We start from the raw sequence: 19,606 nt of genomic DNA on the forward strand, positions 1-19,606 counted from the left end.
TACCAATCTTGCATCAAACTTTGCACAGCAGCTACTATGACTTCATAATATCCCAAATTTTCGAAACTTTAGCACCCCAACAAGGAGCCCTTCTTGTTTTGCCAAAGCTGCGTCAGGAGGTGAGAAACTCCTCAATAGACTGTAAAGCTCAAAATGGCGATAAGAGTTAAGTAGAACGCTGCTACGAAACACCCAATCAGAATTCAGCACACTTTTAAAGCAACACACTTCACTTTATTGATCAAAAAAAAAGCTTCCCACGCCAAGGGTCTGTTCAATTCATGCAGTTGCATAGACTGCAATGTATAGCTCCATCGTTGTTCATGCTTACTCAACCATTTTGAAATGTCTCCCCCCCCCCACCCCCCCCAGTAAAACCTGTTGTAAATGCCGGCACCTAAATTACACAAAGAGCAGGTATATTCTAACACCATGCACATAGGTTTTTTGAAACACCCATTTTCCTGCCCATAGTCGGGCCCCTTTTTGGAAGTGCACGTTAGAATTTAGGTGCAGCGAGTTACAGAATATGTTTAGGGGATCTTTTACCCCCTAAATGGGCCCTGCTTCAGATAACTCAAGCTCAGCTTTAGTAAAAGACCCCCCCCCCCCTTTAGTGAGTTGTGCGCAAAAATTCTAGTTATTGCAAATTAGTGCTCATAATTGCTTGTTAAGCAGTGATATCAACAGTGCTTGGCTTGTTAAACCAATTAAGTTACACGCACTGTTATAGAACACACCTGGATTTTGGCGCAGAATGCTGGGTGCGCTATGTAGAATCTGGGGGATAGGTTTTTTTTCAATTCGTAATTCAACAGGGAGGGAATTCCATAAACTCAGTGCTACAGCTAGAAAAGCTTTGTATGAGATTATAGTAAATGACTATGAGATGCTAATGATGGATCCAGTTTGTTAGAGTAGACCTGGTAGGCTCCTTCATTCTGAGATTGTAAACATGATAAACTATTTATTTATTTTTTTAGATTTTACTCACACCTTTTTCAGTAGTAGCTCAAGATGAGTTACATTCAGGTACACTGGATATTTCTCTGTCCTAGGAGGGCTCACAATCTAAGTTTGTACCTGAGGCAATGGAGGGTTAAGCGACTTGCCCAAGATCTCAAGGAGCAGCAGCAGAATTTGAACCGGCCACCTCTAGATTGCAAGACTGGTGCTCTAACCACTAGGCCACTCCTCCATTCCCAAATGACCAGGACTGAACCCCTATAAAATGTTCAAAACGAAACATATAGCAGTATTTATCATACATTTGATAAATTGGTAATGAAATAATTTGAAATTCAGTATCTAGCATGAGTGTACATTGGGTGTGGGAATCTTTGAAATGCTCTGGTTTCTTATGGCAGGAAATGGGCAGATTACAAGCTTGGATTTGGCTTGTACAAGGAGAAGAATGATGAATACTGGCTGGGCAATGATCCGATTCTGCATCTACTAAGCAATGGTAAGGGGTCCGGTTATTCTCAGGATTTATTTTCCAGTTTCTAGAATACTAACATTAGAGCCCTCCCAGGCGCTATATCCTATTTATATTATAACCAAATGCTGCTTTATATGCAGACGAGATGGTACTGAAGGTTGACCTGATGGACTGGCAGGGGGAAAAAAGATATGCTATCTATGAAACCTTCCACATAAAGGATGAGCAGGTAAGAAGGAAAACTGTGTGTCAGACTCTTGCCCCTCTGTGATTTCCTGTAGTATTTATTAAAGATTCTGCACCTGTAAGTTTATGGTCACTTATGTTATTGCAGCTTATTGAAAAATATTTATTTAAGAACATTTATTATCAGGTCAATTACTAATCACCTGATATTCAGTTGTACTAATCCTAGTGACAAGTGCTGTTACTCAGATAAGTGCCAGTGACAAGGGTCATACTCACTGTTCCCTCTGATCCAAGTAAGAGTTCTCCATCTACAGTCCTGCCAGTAGAGGGTGCTGTTTCACCATCACATTTCCAATAGTGAGGGACAGGCAAGCTCTGCAGGACTCCAGGAAACCTGCCTGTCCCTAGCAATTGAAAACGCAATATTGAAGCACCACCCCCTACTGGCAGCAATGCAGTTGGAGGACTCCTGCTCAGCTTAGATAGGGTTACCATATTTATGGAGACAAAAAAAAGAGGACACAAAAAAAAAAATTCTGCCCTGCCTCAACCCACCTCCGCTTGAAGTCTCAGCAGCCATTTTCAAGAAGTGGCGGTACCGGGGAGGTCAGTGTCAGCGGACAAGAAAGAGTGTTCTTTCCTGCCCTGAAGAGGCCACTAGACTACCAGGGTATGCTATGGTAGGTTGGGGGGGGGGGGAGGGGGATAAGGCAAATGCTCGAAGAAAAAAATCACCTCTCTTCTACTGAAGGTACCTCTTACTGCCTTGCAATCCCAAAAAAATGTGGAGAAAAAAGACCTCAGCAATAACAAGGCTTTAAAACAAACAGCCACAACTGATAGTAGTGAAAAGCTCCCCTTCAATCATTGGTCAAAAAAACTCCACAATAATAATAATTACAAAAGATTGCAAACAGACAGAGATACCACATGAATAGACAAAAAAAAGTTCCAGTCAATGAAAGTTTTCAGCAATACAATCCAGCATATCAATGATAATGGCAATATTGCAGCTATAGAAAGCAACTTTCAAAATACTCATCTGAAGGCTGGAAAAAAAACCAGTAGAAATTCCCAACAGGAGATCCCTGTTTCACTGACACGGCATCCTCAGGGGAAACTGGCAACTATAATGGCCCATGAGTAAAACTGAACAAGTGGGACTGCTACAGAGTTCTACACAGAAACTATATGCAAACAGAATACCACACCTCCATGACACACAAAAACACAGACTGACCCTCACCAAATACAAAACAAGGGATCACAAATTTGAAATACAAATATGAAGACAAAAATTGAACTGGCAATCCCAAGAAGTCAAACTAGACATGTACCACAACACAGGAGAAATTAAAAACAGAAATACATTTCCAACAAAATATAAAGAGGAGCATTTTCAATATATTTTTTTATTTTTTATTTTTGTTACATTTGTAACCTGCGCTTTCCCACTCATGGCAGGCTCAATGCGGCATACATATTGTATACAGGTACTTATTTGTACCTGGGGCAATGGAGGGTTAAGTGACTTGCCCAGAGTCACAAGGAGCTGCCTGTGCCTGAAGTGGGAATCGAACTCAGTTCCTCAGTTCCCCAGGATGACGTCTAAGTCCATCTTTGTCCAAAATTCAAGTTGGGAATATAGCCATTTTGAAAACAGAAAAACATCTATCTTTTTTTTTTCTAAAATGACTTTTTGCTAAATGCTTTTGTGCTCTGTGCATTTATCTTTTTGGTCCATTTTTGAAAAAAAAAACAAAAACCGTCCAAGTGAAAAACGCACAAAATCAAGCCATTGGGATATAGGAGGAATCAGACTTAGTGAAGTGGAATCACTGTTGGACTCAGGAAGAAGGAATCACCCCAACTCTGGGAGACGAGAAGGAAGCCTTTGGGTTCTTCACCTGACTAGCCACCGTTCCTCAAGGGTTGAGCCCTGGAGTTCAGACAGCCAGCAGGACTTGGTCCATAGAAGGTCCTTTTGGATGAGAGCAGGATCCAAGGTGGATAACAGCCAAAGGCAGTTGACAGACCGGAGAGAAGTAGAGGAAGACAGCAGTCCAACAGAATCTAGATACAGTCAGAGTTCAGGGTAGGCGGCAGGTAAGAGGCACTGGACTCACGGAGAGGGAAGGAAGAAATGCAGGATCTGCAGCAGGAAGAAAATTAAAAACAGAGAAATAAATACAAACAGAAAAAAAAGCCACTTTGTGTGCCGGCCCTTCAACACACTTCCCGGGTGTTCACAACACACTAGTGTGTCGCAACACACCGTTTGAGAACCGCTGCTCTAAGCTGAGCATGAGTCCTCCAACTACATTGCTGCCAGTAGGGGGCAGTGCTTCAATACTGTATTTTCAGTCGCTAAGGATAGGCAGGTTTCCTGGAATCCTGCAGAGTTTTCCTGTCCCTCACTATTGAAAAAGTGATAGTGAAACAGCATCCCCCACTGGCAGGACTGTAGATGGAGGACTCCCGCTGAGCTTAGAGGGAACAGTGGTCCTAAGGCCTCATTTCTGACCCCATATATCCCATGGGCAAACTGGGAAAGCCTTATAAGGATCTCTAATTTTTTAATATAGTTGTTGCTGAAATATTCTCCAGCCTTGTCATTACTACAAAATATCATCAACATTTTAAAAATGAAAACAGAAAGCGTGCTTTCAGAATATTGCAAACTTTCTTTAACACCCAATGCAGTTGATAGCCAGCAGCACTCAGCGTTTTGCTGTCCACCACCAGCGTTTTGCCTGGAAATTCAATGCCATGCCGTGCCCAGACTTCACATTGAATTTATGGGTTTCTGGAACCAGCTAAACCATAGGAGTTAAGTGTGATATCCAGCATGTAACTGGCTGTGGTGAACTGACTGAGTGGAGGAGTGGCCTAGTGGCTAGAGTGGTGGACTTTGGTCCTGGGGAACTGGGTTCGATTCCCACTGCAGGCACAGGCAGCTCCTTGTGACTCTGGGCAAGTCACTTAACCCTCCATTGCCCCAAGTACAAATAAGTACCTAAGCCGAATTGAGCCTGCCATGAGTGGGAAAGCGCGGGGTACTTATGTGCAGTTCTAATTATGTAGTTTCCCTGACCAGTTTATTTATTTGGATTTTGCTCACACCTTTTTCAGTAGAAGCTCAAGGTGAGTTACATTTAGGTACTCTGGATATTTCTCTGTCCCAGGAGGGCTCACAATCTAAGTTTGTACCTGAGGCAATTGAGGGTTAAATGACTTGCCCAAGATCACAAGGAGCAGCAGTGGGATTTGAACCGGTCACCTCTGGATTGCAAGACTGGTGCTCTAACCACTCCTCCACTGGGTTGGAACCCATTGATGAGATCATTGGAATGCACAGACATGATTGAAATGCATAGTATCATTTTCAATGCGTCCCACATTTTAAACCTTTTTGACAGCTTTTGAGAACTTGAGAGATATTTTGTAGGTATACTTTTAGTAGTTATGGAATTTTAAGCACTTTGGTTTTGATCACAAGGAACAGCAGTGGGATTTGAACCGGCCACCTCTGGATTGTAAGACCAGTGCTCTAACCACTAGGCCACTCCTGTCAAGTGCTGACTTTGCCCCTGGAAAACCTGCAAAATAGTCAGTTTTGAGGTTGATGCTAACTGGACATTTTTAGCAGCACTAACCAATTAAGTGCCACTGAAAATGAGCATCTAACCTCAAACAAGTGATTTAACCAGCCAGGAGTCATTTAAGCAGCCAGTGTTTTTATTCAGTTGGAATCTCATTCATTTTTTTTAAGCTCTGGATCAGCTCCTTGGAAATGACAAGAGATGAGGGGCTGGTTAGAGAGCTGAATACATCACAAGGCTGGGAACTAATGAGGGAGAGTGAACTTTGCACGCCAAAGGAATTGAACAGCTGCAGTGGTGGGGGCACACAAGGGAGAAAGGACACAAGGTGGCTGGCCAGTTGAGTAATTGTGCACCCAAATGGAATAATATTGCCAATGGGGCTAATCAAATGCTGGCATATGAGTGGAATATGTACTTATAGCTGGTGTCACAAAGGACACAGTGAAGAGGACACAAAGATATGGTCTCTAGATGATGCTTAAACAGTCTAAATTTATTGTGTAGCTTAAAAGACTCAACACAGTCGTGTTTCAGCCAACCGGCCTGCCTCAGGAGTCTTTACACTCTCAAGAATGTCTATGGAAAAACCATCAATCTGTCGATATACAGTGGTGGAAATAAGTATTTGATCCCTTGCTGATTTTGTAAGTTTGCCCACTGACAAAGACATGAGCAGCCCATAATTGAAGGGTAGGTTATTGGTAACAGTGAGAGATAGCACATCACAAATTAAATCCGGAAAATCACATTGTGGAAAGTATATGAATTTATTTGCATTCTGCAGAGGGAAATAAGTATTTAATCCCTCTGGCAAACAAGACCTAATACTTGGTGGCAAAACCCTTGTTGGCAAGCACAGCGGTCAGACGTCTTCTGTAGTTGATGATGAGGTTTGCACACATGTCAGGAGGAATTTTGGTCCACTCCTCTTTGCAGATCATCTCTAAATCATTAAGAGTTCTGGGCTGTCGCTTGGCAACTCGCAGCTTCAGCTCCCTCCATAAGTTTTCAATGGGATTAAGGTCTGGTGACTGGCTAGGCCACTCCATGACCCTAATGTGCTTCTTCCTGAGCCACTCCTTTGTTGCCTTGGCTGTATGTTTTGGGTCATTGTCGTGCTGGAAGACCCAGCCACGACCCATTTTTAAGGCCCTGGCGGAGGGAAGGAGGTTGTCACTCAGAATTGTACGGTACATGGCCCCATCCATTCTCCCATTGATGCGGTGAAGTAGTCCTGTGCCCTTAGCAGAGAAACACCCCCAAAACATAACATTTCCACCTCCATGCTTGACAGTGGGGACGGTGTTCTTTGGGTCATAGGCAGCATTTCTCTTCCTCCAAACACGGCGAGTTGAGTTCATGCCAAAGAGCTCAATTTTTGTCTCATCTGACCACAGCACCTTCTCCCAATCACTCTCGGCATCATCCAGGTGTTCACTGGCAAACTTCAGACGGGCCGTCACATGTGCCTTCCGGAGCAGGGGGACCTTGCGGGCACTGCAGGATTGCAATCCGTTATGTCGTAATGTGTTACCAATGGTTTTCGTGGTGACAGTGGTCCCAGCTGCCTTGAGATCATTGACAAGTTCCCCCCTTGTAGTTGTAGGCTGATTTCTAACCTTCCTCATGATCAAGGATACCCCACGAGGTGAGATTTTGCGTGGAGCCCCAGATCTTTGTCGATTGACAGTCATTTTGTACTTCTTCCATTTTCTTACTATGGCACCAACAGTTGTCTCCTTCTCGCCCAGCGTCTTACTGATGGTTTTGTAGCCCATTCCAGCCTTGTGCAGGTGTATGATCTTGTCCCTGACATCCTTAGACAGCTCCTTGCTCTTGGCCATTTTGTAGAGGTTAGAGTCTGACTGATTCACTGAGTCTGTGGACAGGTGTCTTTCATACAGGTGACCATTGCCGACAGCTGTCTGTCATGCAGGTAATGAGTTGATTTGGAGCATCTACCTGGTCTGTAGGGGCCAGATCTCTTACTGGTTGGTGGGGGATCAAATACTTATTTCCCTCTGCAGAATGCAAATAAATTCATATACTTTCCACAATGTGATTTTCCGGATTTAATTTGTGATGTGCTATCTCTCACTGTTACCAATAACCTACCCTTCAATTATGGGCTGCTCATGTCTTTGTCAGTGGGCAAACTTACAAAATCAGCAAGGGATCAAATACTTATTTCCACCACTGTAGCATCAAATCAAAAATCTAGTATATTAAGACCCACTGCGCAAAGTCCAGAGCCATACACAGTCGACAGTCAAACGTTACCTTGTCTACAGCTGGTGTGACAAACTTAAGTCATTGGTCATTGAAATCAATTTTTTTTTAAAACGGTCCGGAGCTTAATCATGCAGGGAAACAGAGTATGTGCTTATCCAAAGTATGCTTAAATGGAGTGGCCTGTAGTTACAATAAACTGCACTTTATTTTGGGGCCCTTTTACAAAGCTGCAGTAAACACCAACTTGTGCTTACCGCAGTGTTAAATGGTGTACTGCAGGGCGCACTGAGGCCTCCCACACTAACTTTTCCATTTGTGTGCACAAACCATGCACTAAAAATAGGCTTTATTTTTTAGCACTGGGGGCAGGTCAGGGAGTGTAGAGTAGGTGTGTTCTGTGCTAATCAGTTAGTGCAGCCAGTGGTGTAGCTACGGGTGGGTTTGGGTGGGCAGAGGCCCACCCATTCATGGCTCAGGCCCACCCAGCGGTGGCACCCCATATCAACATCTCTCCTCCTCCGCGGTGTCCCGGCATCTACCCGCATGCCAATGAACCCCATCCCTCCCTGGTGTACCTTACAGGCATCCCAGGCGCCTGCAGTGATTCAGTTATTGTTGCCTGTGACAGCCCTGGAGGCTTCCATTGGCCAGGTCCCACCCTCGCTTTCATCATTTCCCGTCTGGTGGAACCCGGACGATAGAAGCCTGCAGGGCCAGCGCAGGCAGCAATAACTGAATCGCTGCAGGTGCTGGGGACACCTGTAAGGTACATGGGGGAGGGATAGGGTTCAGTGACGGGTGGGCAGATGCTAGGACATCACAGAGAAGGAGAGATGTTGAAGTGGGGTAGGTGAAAAAAATCTATTTTTTTTAAATATCTCCGGGGGGGGGGGGGGGGGGGGGGGTAGGGTTGTGGAGTGTTGTGCCATGGAAGGGCCCATTTAAGTTAGCTCTGGGCCCATCCAAAATACTGGGTCTGGCTACACCACTCAGCGCAGCTATGCTGCCGCATGCTAACCGAATAGCGAATGGTTAGCTTGTGAGCCAATTAGCATCAATAATTGGGTGCTAATGATCAATTATCGGTGCTAATTGGCTTTAATTATGCACACATTTTTAGTTGCGTAGCTCTGAAAAAGCAGTGTGACCAGGGTGAATCAGGGGCATTCCTAGAATTTATGTGCACTGTTATAGAATAAGGGGAATCTGTGCCTAATGCAGGCGTGAGAATTTACACTAGGGTTTACTTGTTGTAAATCCTCATGTCTAAAGTTAGGTGCTAAGGGTATGATTCTATATATGGCACCTGAAAAAGTTTTGCCTAAGCGTATTCTATAAGCGGTTCCTAGATTTAGGCATGGTATTTAGAATATGCTTAGTTGATATCCCAGAACCTAGAACTACACTCCTCCATTTACACCAAGGAAAACATGGCGTAAATATTGGCTTGTAGATTTAGGCACAGAGGGGCTTATTCTATAACAGTGAGTATAAATTTCGGAACGCCCACGAAATACCCATAGTCACGGCACTTTTTGGCTCTGCACATTAGAATTTAGGCTCTGTGCATTTCAGAATATGCTTAGTGAGTTATGCGCATAAATTATTGTCAGTGCTCATTCTTGCTTGTTAAGTGCTGTTAAAAACACTGATTGGCTTATTAAGCCAATTAAGTTATGTGCATTGTTGCAGTATACACTTGGATTTTGGCGCAGGATGCTAGGTGCGATATATATAGAATCCAGCAGTAAGCATTTTCTATAAACAGCACCTAACTTTCAGCACCATTTATAAAGTATCTCTTAGCACATTATTTTTTCAGTGATGGTTTTTCAACGCTATTTATAGAATTTGGTACATAGCGTGCACTAAATTGATTTAACATATGTTAACTTATGAATTAATGCACTTTAAGTCAATTAGAGTAAAGATTCTCAACCCAGTCCTTAGGGCACACCCGGCCAGTCAGGTTTTCAATATATGCACAAGGAATATACATGAGATAAATTTGCAAACACTGCCTCCTCAATTGGGAAGTAAGACCAATTCAGGGCAGACTTCTATGGTGTGGGTTTCTGTAAATTGCAAAAAAACAGATAGTAACATAGTAGATGATGGTAGAAAAAGACCTGCACGGTCCATCCAGTCTGCCCAACAAGATAAACTCATATGTGCTACTTTTTGTGTATACCCTACCTTGATTTGTACCTGTCCTCTTCAGGGCACAGACCGTATAAGTCTGCCCAGCACTATCCCTGCCTCCCAACCACCAGCCCCGCCTCCCACCACCAGTTCTGGCACAGACCGTATAAATCTGCCCAGCACTATCCCCGCCTCCCAACCACCAGTCCCGCCTCCCACCACTGGCTCTGGCACAGACCGTATAAGTCTGCCCAGCACCATCCCCACCTCCCAACCACCAGTTCCACCTCCCACCACCGGCTCTGGCACAGACCGTATAAATCTGCCCAGCACTATCCCCGCTTCCCAACCACCAGCCCCGCCTCCCACCACCAGCTCTGGCACAGACCGTATAAGTCTGCCCAGCACTATCCCCGCCTCCCACCACCGGCTCTGGCACAGACCGTATAAGTCTGCCCAGCACTATCCCCGCCTCACAACCACCAGCCCCGCCTCCCACCACTGGCTCTGCCACCCAATCTCGGCTAAGCTCCTGAGGATCAGGATCAAGGTTGGAGTGGGCTTCGATGGTAACTCCAGGGCACCCCGACATAAGAGCCCTGACAAAAAAGCCCCGACAAAACAGCCTTGTAACAAAACAGCCCTTGAAAAATCAGCCCTTGACAAAATAGCCCCTCCCACAAAAAAACCCTTGACAAAATAGCCCCTAGACAAAATAGCTCCCTTAACAAAATAGCCCCTTAGAAAAAAAATAACATATCACAAAAAGAGATGATAAACTACAAGTGAAAACTTAAAGGCTCCTACCAGCATTACATTGCATAAAGCATATAAAAATAAACAAAATTCTATATCTACCAACTTGTATTCATGATCTGTTCTGCTGTTTAAGGAAACTATTCTTCCATCAACATGCTAATTAAAAAAAACCACAATATTGTCATCATTTTCATAATCTTACCAACCTTATCCTGTTTGAGAAGGTAAGATTATTAGGAAAAAATGCAGTGCCATATTCTGATCGAGCCCTTTTGTTGGGGGGCCAATTTGTCAAGGGCTATATTGTGGGCAGGCCGTTTTGACAGTGGCTGCTGTTATGACGGGGGCTTTTATGTCAAGAGCTTTTTTGTTTGGAGCTTTTTTGTCGGGGCGATTTTGACCGGGTACCCAACTCCAATATTGGAAAATAGGACCAGTTCTGAGCAGACTTCTATGGTCTGTGCCCCAAAATTGCCAGGGAGAAACAGAGATTAAGTATACCAGTGTTATCATGTTCCTATGAAAGATCCAGTGCATGTGAGTAAACGTATAACGATTTGCATTGCTCTGCTGATATAGTAACACTCTCTGACTGCTGTCCTGTAGGATAATTATAGACTGTGGGTGAGTACGTACTCTGGAAATGCTGGGGATGCACTCTCTGGTGGAAGCAACACAGAGACTCAGTGGTCAGCCTCTCTCAAAGGGATGCAGTTCAGCACCTGGGACAAGGATAATGACAGGTTCCTCACAGGCAGCTGCGCCAAGGAGAACATGTCTGGCTGGTGGTTTAACAGGTACATGAATTCCATTTCATCTTTGAGAAGGGTCTTGTAATAACTGTAGTATGTTGGTATTTTCTCTTCATTCTGAGCTATCTGTGTATGAGGTACATCCGTGTTGCTCACAAGGGGAGATGAGAAGATTTTTTACTGCATTATGCTTTTACTAGAACAGTATTTTAGTCTTTCCCCCCGTCTTCTCCTTCCCAAGAAATACAGCTTCTGTCATTGCAAAGAGACAGAGGAGAAGTCTATTCTGAGACTCAATCTATCAGTGCCTCTCCTTTTCTAGCTGGGGTTTCCTCTGTAGTGGCTCTCATTCTTTCTGAGCCAGAGGCCCAGGCATATCTCCTCCAAAAGACGCCCCAGTCCTGATGTCATCAGTGGGTACCAAGATTAGACTAAAAAGGGTCTCCTGTCCCACAGATCTCAGCACTACAGGCAGGGCTGAAGGTTGGCACTGTGTGTGCTGATTTCTAGCCTGACTCATCAGCTCTCTTTCGGTGTGATAGTTGCAGTCACAAGACTGAAGCAGGCATTAATTTCTTTCAACTGGCAGTTTCATCTCACTCCTGTAGGCTTCTAGTTCAACTGGAACTGGCACACCAACCAGGGCTTCAGCTGTTTCTTCTTTTTTAAATAAGAACATAAGAATATATGCGTTGCCATACTGGGAGAGACCGAAGGTCCATCAAGCCAAGTATTCTGTTTCCAACAGTGGCCAATCCAGGTCATAAGTACCTGGCAATATACCAAAACAGGACAATACATTTTATGCTGCTTATCCTAGAAATACAAAAAGATATACAGGAGGATATTGTATACACCACTTATATCTTATAGGTGAGGTGGAGTTTCATATTATTGCACATGGCTGTTGCTCACTTCACTCCCGTGGTGAATCCTTGCTCGTGTGTCTCATTCCAATCATCGACTCACCAGTATACAGGCACACCAGTTATAAAGGAGCGCATTAGTTCACCAAGCCAAGTGAAGCTAAGTTTTTTACCAGTATATTTACATGATGAATTTTATGAGTGCAATATGATAAACGTATTGTAATGAAGATTAGCATAGGAAGGAGGGGGTAGGAGTCGATGATTGGAATGAGACACACGAGCAAGGATTCACCACGGGAGTGAAGTGAGCAACAGCCGTGTGCAATAATATAAGACTCCACCTCACCTATAAGATATAAGTGGTATATACAATATCCTCCTATATATCTTTTTGTCGTTAGAACTGTGAAGGAGTAGATATAAGCCATATATATATTTTTTGATGAATATCCTATAAATAAGCAGTGGTATTTCCCTAAGACCATCTTAATAATAGCTTATGGACTTTTCTTTAAGAAAGATATCCAAACCTTTTTTTAAACCCCGCTAAGCTAACTGCTGTTACCACATTCTCTGACAACAAATCCCAGAGTTTAACTACATGTTGAGTGAAGAAATATTTTCTCTGATTTGTTTTAAATTTACTACTTTGTAGCTTCATTGCGTGCCTCCTAGTCCTAATATTTTAGGAAAGACTAAGTAAGCGATTCACGTCTACCTGTTCCACTCCACTCAGTATTTTATAGACCTGTATCATATCTCCTCTCACCCATCTTTTCATCAAGCTGAAAAACCCTAGCTGTTTTAGTCCTTCCTCATAGGGAAATCATTCCATCGCCTTTATAATTTTCGTCGCCCTTCTCTGTGCCTTTTCTGATTCCACCATATCTTTTTTGAGATGTGATGACCAGAATTGCACACAGTATTCAAGGTGCAGTTGCACCAAGGAGCATTACAAAAGCATTATAATGTCCTTATTTTTATTTTACATTCCTTTCCTATTAATTCCTAAATTCTATTTGCTTTCTTAACTGCTGCTGCACATTAAGCAGAGGGTTTCAAAGTATCATCAATGGTGACTCCTAATGTGGAACCTCGCATCACATACGATAGTTCAAGTTCCTCTTTCCCACATGAATCACTTTGCATACTACCTAATTGATAGGCAGAATTGTATGGAATTTGTGGGGGGCACATTTCTAATGGGGGAGATTGAACATCTTGCTTTCTTGATGGGGGGAGGAGAACTTGTATGGTATTCTGGTGGGAGTCGTGCTGTCTATACTGAATGGAAACCTTGGGGTCCATATTCAGATGAACTTTTATTTATTTATTTTATTTTATTAATTACCCCCTGCAAGCCTGAAAGCTATCAAAGCAGTGCACATTCAGGTACATTAGATATTTTTCTGTCCCTGAGGGTTCAGAGTTCAGTCTGTACCTGAGGCAAAGGAGGGTTAAGTGATTTGCCCAAGATCACAAGGAGCCACAGTGGTATTTGAAGTGGGGTCCTCTAATTCTAAGTCCATTGCACTAACAACTAGGCCACTCCTCTACTTAGCTGTGTAGGACATTGTTTCCCAAGTCCGGTCCTAGAGTACCCCTTGCCAGTCAAGTTTTCAGGATATCCACAATGAATATGCATGAACTTGATTTGCATGCACTGCCTCCATTAGATGCAAATCTCTTTCATCTCTGTGGATGAAATCTCATTCATTGTTGATACATGGAAATACTTTTAAAACACATAGGAGGACATATTTTTTCGCTCAATGATTAGTTAAGCTCTGGAACTCTTTGCCGGAGGATGTGGTAATAGCAGTTAGCGTATCTGGGTTTAAAAAAGGTTTGGACAAATTCCTGGAGGAAAAGTCCATAGTCTGCTATTGAGACACGCAGATGCCCATCCAGCTTATTTTCAAAGGAGATCGCCGGCCATCTTCCAACACAAATCGGGAGATGGCCGGCGATCTCCTTAACCCGGCCAAATCTGTATAATCAAAAGCCGATTTTGGCCGGCGCCTGCGTGTCCAAACAGAACAGGCTCTTGCCCCACATTATTTGCAGAACTGCCTCCTCAGTGTTTTGAGAGGGTTTCTACCTCAACTGTGCAACACTGACCCTTCCTAGTGAGAACACAAGAAAAGATCAGTGCTTTACAGTGCTGTTGTTTCATTTGATTTGATTTATTGATATACTGCTTATTACTTAATTTGATATGCAGTAACACAATAAAATATCACATATATTAACAATAAAAACAAATCCAATAACTAGCTAACACTGTATACATCTTGAAATCCATCAAGTAAGCAATTTCTTTTCTACAGATCACATACCCTACTCCCTTCTCTTCTGCTTTTCAGATGCCATGTTGCTAATCTGAATGGAGTGTATTACAAAAATGGAAACTACACAGGGCCTTATGACAATGGAGTGGTTTGGTCAACCTGGCGAGGTTTGTGGTACTCCCTAAAATACACAGTGATGAAGATCAGACGGCCATCTTTTGTCAACATGGGCAGTGGCGATGACATGAACAATTAGTATTGATTTGTCATGTGTTTTACATCTATATTGTTGTAAGAACATAAGATTTTGCCACACTGGGTCAGACCAAAGGTCCGTCAAGCTCAGTATCCTGTTTCCAATAGTGGCCATTCCAGGTCACACATGCCTGGCAGGATTCCAAAAATTAGGTTACAGCTGAATTTGCTGGACAGAGTATGCCACTAGGAATCTACCATTCCTAACGTATCTCTCCTATTGGCGAATGGAGGGCTGTATATCCTCTCTGGTCACAAAGAGGGTAAATTTCAGAGTTATTTACCCAGGTGAACTGGCAGTCTGAAAATTACACTTCTTCAATTTGGCTGAAGTACACGTGGTCCTCTGTGGCGCATGTAATTTCAGCCAGACTTCAAAAAGGCGATTAGATTATCAGATCCATACTTATTCTCCACTGAAATTTCATCCAGTAGGTGAAAAGGTGGGAACCTTTGAAAATTATCACTTTGAAGTGTTAAAGGAACATATAAGTTCCCTTAACAGCTGTCCAAACAGCTCATATTGTGTACATTTGTGTTCTTCTGCTGCCCTGTGCCTTACAGTTTGTACTAGCTGACCCCAGGACAGGCTCAAAAGGGTATGGCACCCTACAGCCAACTTTTGCAAGAGGAAAGGAACATACTCTCAGCACTGTGAAGGATGAGCCAGTGAGACAATCTTGTGGCACCCTTGAGTTTTGGCAGTCTGATCCAGTGCCTCACCTGGTCATACCATAAACTAGCCTTGGCTGACCCAGGTATCTTTTGTAATCTTTTATCCAAGAGATCAAGGGGGTGGGGGGTAGCAGCTATGGTTGTTTACCCTTCTTTAGGATTTTCTGGATACCATGACAGTAATGAACCTCACTCCTAAGCCAAGGTATATTGGGTATGATCTGAATCTGTTAAGTTTAACTGCTAGTGCTCACCTCAATACTTATTTGTGTCAACAGGATCTTCCTTCTGGAGTAGTCTTTATGTTTCTTGCAGTAACTGATCAGCATTGAATTTTATGCATTATTTAGCTGTGCAAAACAGGTAAATGAACTCATTCACTAACTATGCAAATCATTACCTAGCAAATAACACATGGAAAAGGGCAAATAAGGTATACAAAATGTATGTACATTTACACTTTTGCAAATCACAGTGCAGTGAAGGTCATTGGCCTGGCAGTATGCTTACTTTTGAGACTTTCTGAATTGCCCTTCTAGCTGGCAGCCATTTCAGTTTGTAAGGACTTCCTCCTCCCCTTCCCCCCCCCCCCCCCCCCCCCCCACACACACACACACACACACACATTCACTCTCCAGCCACTTGATTCTGAAATTCTGCAAACTCTATGCAATGCTTAAAAGAGATTTTTCCAGCTTTCCCCAGTGCCGAAGGAGAAAGCAAACCAAGGTCCTTCCAAACTGCAGAAGTTAATGAAGTTGCAACTGACACATAGTACATAGGAAGGAAATAGGGGAACAAAATGTGGGTGAAAGGTAGAGAGAAAATAGGAGACTGGGAGCAAAATAAGTACTGGAAAGGGAGATAAGAAAAGTGAGTAGGTAGATGAGAGATGAAAAAAAGGAAACTAAGGACCAGAAGGTAAGAGAAAGGGAGAATGAGGGATACAATCACACATGGGTGGGTATAGAAGCAGAGAAAAGTGAAAAAAAGAAACATTAAAAAAAAAAAAAAACAGAATACTGACAGATGTAGAGAAGGAAAGGAAGAACACAAGGGGAGACAGAAGAAATGGAAAGTCAAACCTGGAATAATTTAGAAGACTGACACAAGGAAAGTGGAAAAAAGATAAGTCCAACCCAATTAGAAAAATAAAATGCCCAGACAAAAAAAGTAGAAAAGGCCATTTTTATTTAACATTTTTTAAAAAAATTAAATGCACCTGCTTTGGGAAATGTACATATTTTCTATTTAGCTAAGTACAAGCGAAACGCATTTTTGATTCTCTTTGCCCTGCTTATATTCTGTTCCGAGGTGATGGTCACAATCTGAATATTTTTTGTATAGTGAGTTGTAAGGGGGAAGGCTCCGTTGTTGGGGAATATGGAATTTGTGATAGAGAACTGGAGCTTCAGGGTTTATATTTGCTGAATGATGCTATCAATTATAATGGTGGTTTCACGGGGTAAGTGAAATGCATCGAAGGCGGTTGTGTCTTATATTGTGAAGGGTAACCTGGTGGTGGGCATGATGTGTGAAAATCTTGCTTTGGCTCCCCCCCACACCACTGTCACTCCAAATATTTCTGTCTAGAAACACCACTGAGCTCAGGACAACTATCCACAGGGTCATCATAAGGTGACCCCAGCTTCAGTGGCGTACCAAGGGGGGGCGGTGGGGATGGTTCGCCCCGGGTGCACGCCGCTGGGGGGGGGGGGGTGCCGCGCGCCTGTCGGCTCCGCTCGTTCCATGCTCCCTCTGCCCCGGAACAAGTTACTTCCTGTTCCGGGGGAAGAGGGAGCATGGAACGAGCGAAGCCGACAGGCGCACGGCACCCCCCCCCCCCCCCCAGCAAGTAAAAATGCACCCGGGGGGGTGTCCTTTCACCAGGGGGGAGGGGGTGTCCTTTCGCCGGGGGTGGGGGGGGTCGCGCTGCACCCGGGGGGGAGGGAGCATCGGCGATCCTCCCCGGGTGTCAGCCACCCTAGGAACATCACTGCCCAGCTCCTATTCACATAATTTCCATAAACATTTTGAATTATACAATCCTGATCACATATCAAGGGCCACCTCTCAGTGTGCAGTGTGTTGCTCTGTGCTACATTTGTTAAGAGCTGAAATAGGTGTAGTGCTTGGCCTTCCTTGGCTGTAGCTCTGTCCTTAATTCACTAGAGGGCAGTCCTCACACTTCCATCTGAATGGGAAAAAATAACCATAGATGAGTATCTTCGTGGGGTGACCTCATTCTACGACATGTAGACCAACTCTCTGCAAGGCAATTAGAAAACTAACTACAGTTATTGAAGATAAAAAGGGAGATAACATACTGCTGATTTTAGAGCACTAACAGTACCTTTGAGAGACTGAGTGGCCAATGCAGAAAACTACCATGAGTAGTAGAGCATGTTTATTATGAGGTGTATACATGCCTACCATGGAGGAATGAGCCCGGCATGGGAGTTAGCTCATAAAGTGACCATCAGCACACAGCATATGTAAATCAATTGTAAGTAGGGTATTAGCTATTCTGCCCCAATGCAGAGAAGTTTTGAAGATAACACAATGCCAGCACTGTGTGAGAAAATTACTGCCAGGTCTGAGGTTGTATAGAAGGGTTGGTTCCCCCTCTGCATAGGCTAGAAAAGCTAATGTCTGATCCCTCCCCCACCCCCCAAAAAAAATATCCCTGGTAGTCTAGCAACCGCCTCCCACCATCCCCAACCCCCCCAACCCCCCCCTCCACCGATGTTTGAAAAAAAGTTTTCCTGGTGTCTAGTGGCGCCTACCCAACCCCAACTGTTAAAAACATTCCCTGATGTCTAATGGCACTCCCAACCTCTCCCCAGGCCCTTCAAACCCCTGTTCTCTTTGAAAAGCACAGGAGTGATGCCAACTTACTCTTGCCTTGACACAGCCATCTTTGAAAATGGCAATACCTGACTGCCCATGAAGTGCATCCTGGGATGCACTTGAAAGGGTTGGTGTTCTTTTTGGCAAGCTGATCCCACACAGTACACCCCAGGATTCACTGTGCAGGGCCATATGGCACTATTTTTAAGGAGGGCATTACTTCTGCCTCTTTCAAAGGTAGAATGATTTGGTGGGGGTGGGGGCACCATTAGACACCAGGGAATGTTTTTTTTTTTCATTTGGGGTGGATGGGGGGAGGGAGGAAGGGCAGATGCCACTAGACATCAGAGAGTTGTGTCTTAAGTGTGTGTGGGGGGTTATCTGGTCAGGTCGAGGAGGTGGTAGGTAATCATTGTTGGGGCATTGATTATGGGGGGAGGAGGGGAAACAGAATACCTATGGTTTGATTTTTTTTCTCATCCTTCCTGTCAGGTGATATTTTGCCATGAACTGTAGATTACCACCACATTTTTAACACAGCAGTAATTTGCATTCTCATTGCTTACAGCATGCTGTGGTATTTCTTGCTCACTAATTTTGTTTTAGAAACTGAGCATGGAGCCAGCTCTGGCACAGGGCCGCCGAGAGGGGGGGACAGGGGGGACAAAAGTCCCGGGGCCCGCCGCCGCCTGGCCCACCCTCCGTCACTCCCGGAACTAACCTTAAGCCTCCTTTCACTTTGCAGCAAGCAGCAGCAGGTCAGGCCACTCCTTCCTTCCATGTCCCGCCCTCGCCTGACGTAACATCCGCGAGGGCGGGGCATGGAAGGAAGGAGGAGAGGTCTGCCCTGCCACAGCTTGCTGCAAAGTGAAAGGAGGCTTAAGGTTAGTTCCGGGGGCCCGGCCCGATAGCGGGTGGAGGGGGGCCTGGCGACCTCGGGTGGGCGGCAACCTCGGGTGGGGGGGCCCAGGGGCAGCCTTGTCCCGGGCCCGGCTCTCGGCGGCCCTGCTCTGGCACATGGCTTTGTGCATCGGCCCCTTAAGATTCTACCCACCATACTCTGGCTTAGGCATAAGTATCCTTATCTGGAAACATTAACTACCCGAAGATTCTATCCTGTCACCCACTCACCAGCCCAGAACACCAGCTCTGTAATTTCAGATAGGGAAAATGATCTTTATTGCACCAGAATTTGTTGTTTTTGAATTCAGTATCACATTTGCCATATTTGTTTTAATTGATCTTTAGGGGAGAAATGGAAAGTATATTTTCATGCTTCACCAAATAAAGCCAGCAAACTTGTTTAGACGTCCACAGTAGGCTACTGTATTGATTTGGTTAGGAGAGGGGGTTCAGTGTGTATGTTTATTGTACTGGGTAATAAAGATACAAAGTTATACTGTGTGTATTCATCAGAGAAAGGTACTCCTGATTTTTATTTACTCACCCTTCTAAATATGAGTTACAAATTTAGGTGGTAAGGTCCTCCAGCGAGCTTACAGTTTAAGGGACCCTTACACTAATCAGTCTGCAGCAGGGGCGTACC

At 44.2% G+C, this 19,606-nt stretch overlaps 1 protein-coding gene across 1 annotated transcript in view; it reads left to right on the forward strand.

Annotated features, from left to right (window-relative positions):
* The window catches only part of LOC115468606 (fibrinogen-like protein 1), a 47,531-nt gene extending 31,758 nt beyond the window's left edge, over positions 1-15,773 (forward strand). The window contains exons 6-9 of the mRNA XM_030200428.1: positions 1,368-1,465; positions 1,582-1,670; positions 10,975-11,165; positions 14,356-15,773. Of these exons, the coding sequence (XP_030056288.1) occupies positions 1,368-1,465; positions 1,582-1,670; positions 10,975-11,165; positions 14,356-14,536 (559 nt within the window). The 3' untranslated portion in view covers positions 14,537-15,773. The remainder of the gene's footprint in view (positions 1-1,367; positions 1,466-1,581; positions 1,671-10,974; positions 11,166-14,355) is intronic.
* Positions 15,774-19,606: the final 3,833 nt, after the last annotated feature.

The sequence above is a fragment of the Microcaecilia unicolor genome, chromosome 4, assembly GCF_901765095.1.
Source record: "Microcaecilia unicolor chromosome 4, aMicUni1.1, whole genome shotgun sequence".
In the NCBI taxonomy this organism is placed as follows: domain Eukaryota; kingdom Metazoa; phylum Chordata; class Amphibia; order Gymnophiona; family Siphonopidae; genus Microcaecilia; species Microcaecilia unicolor.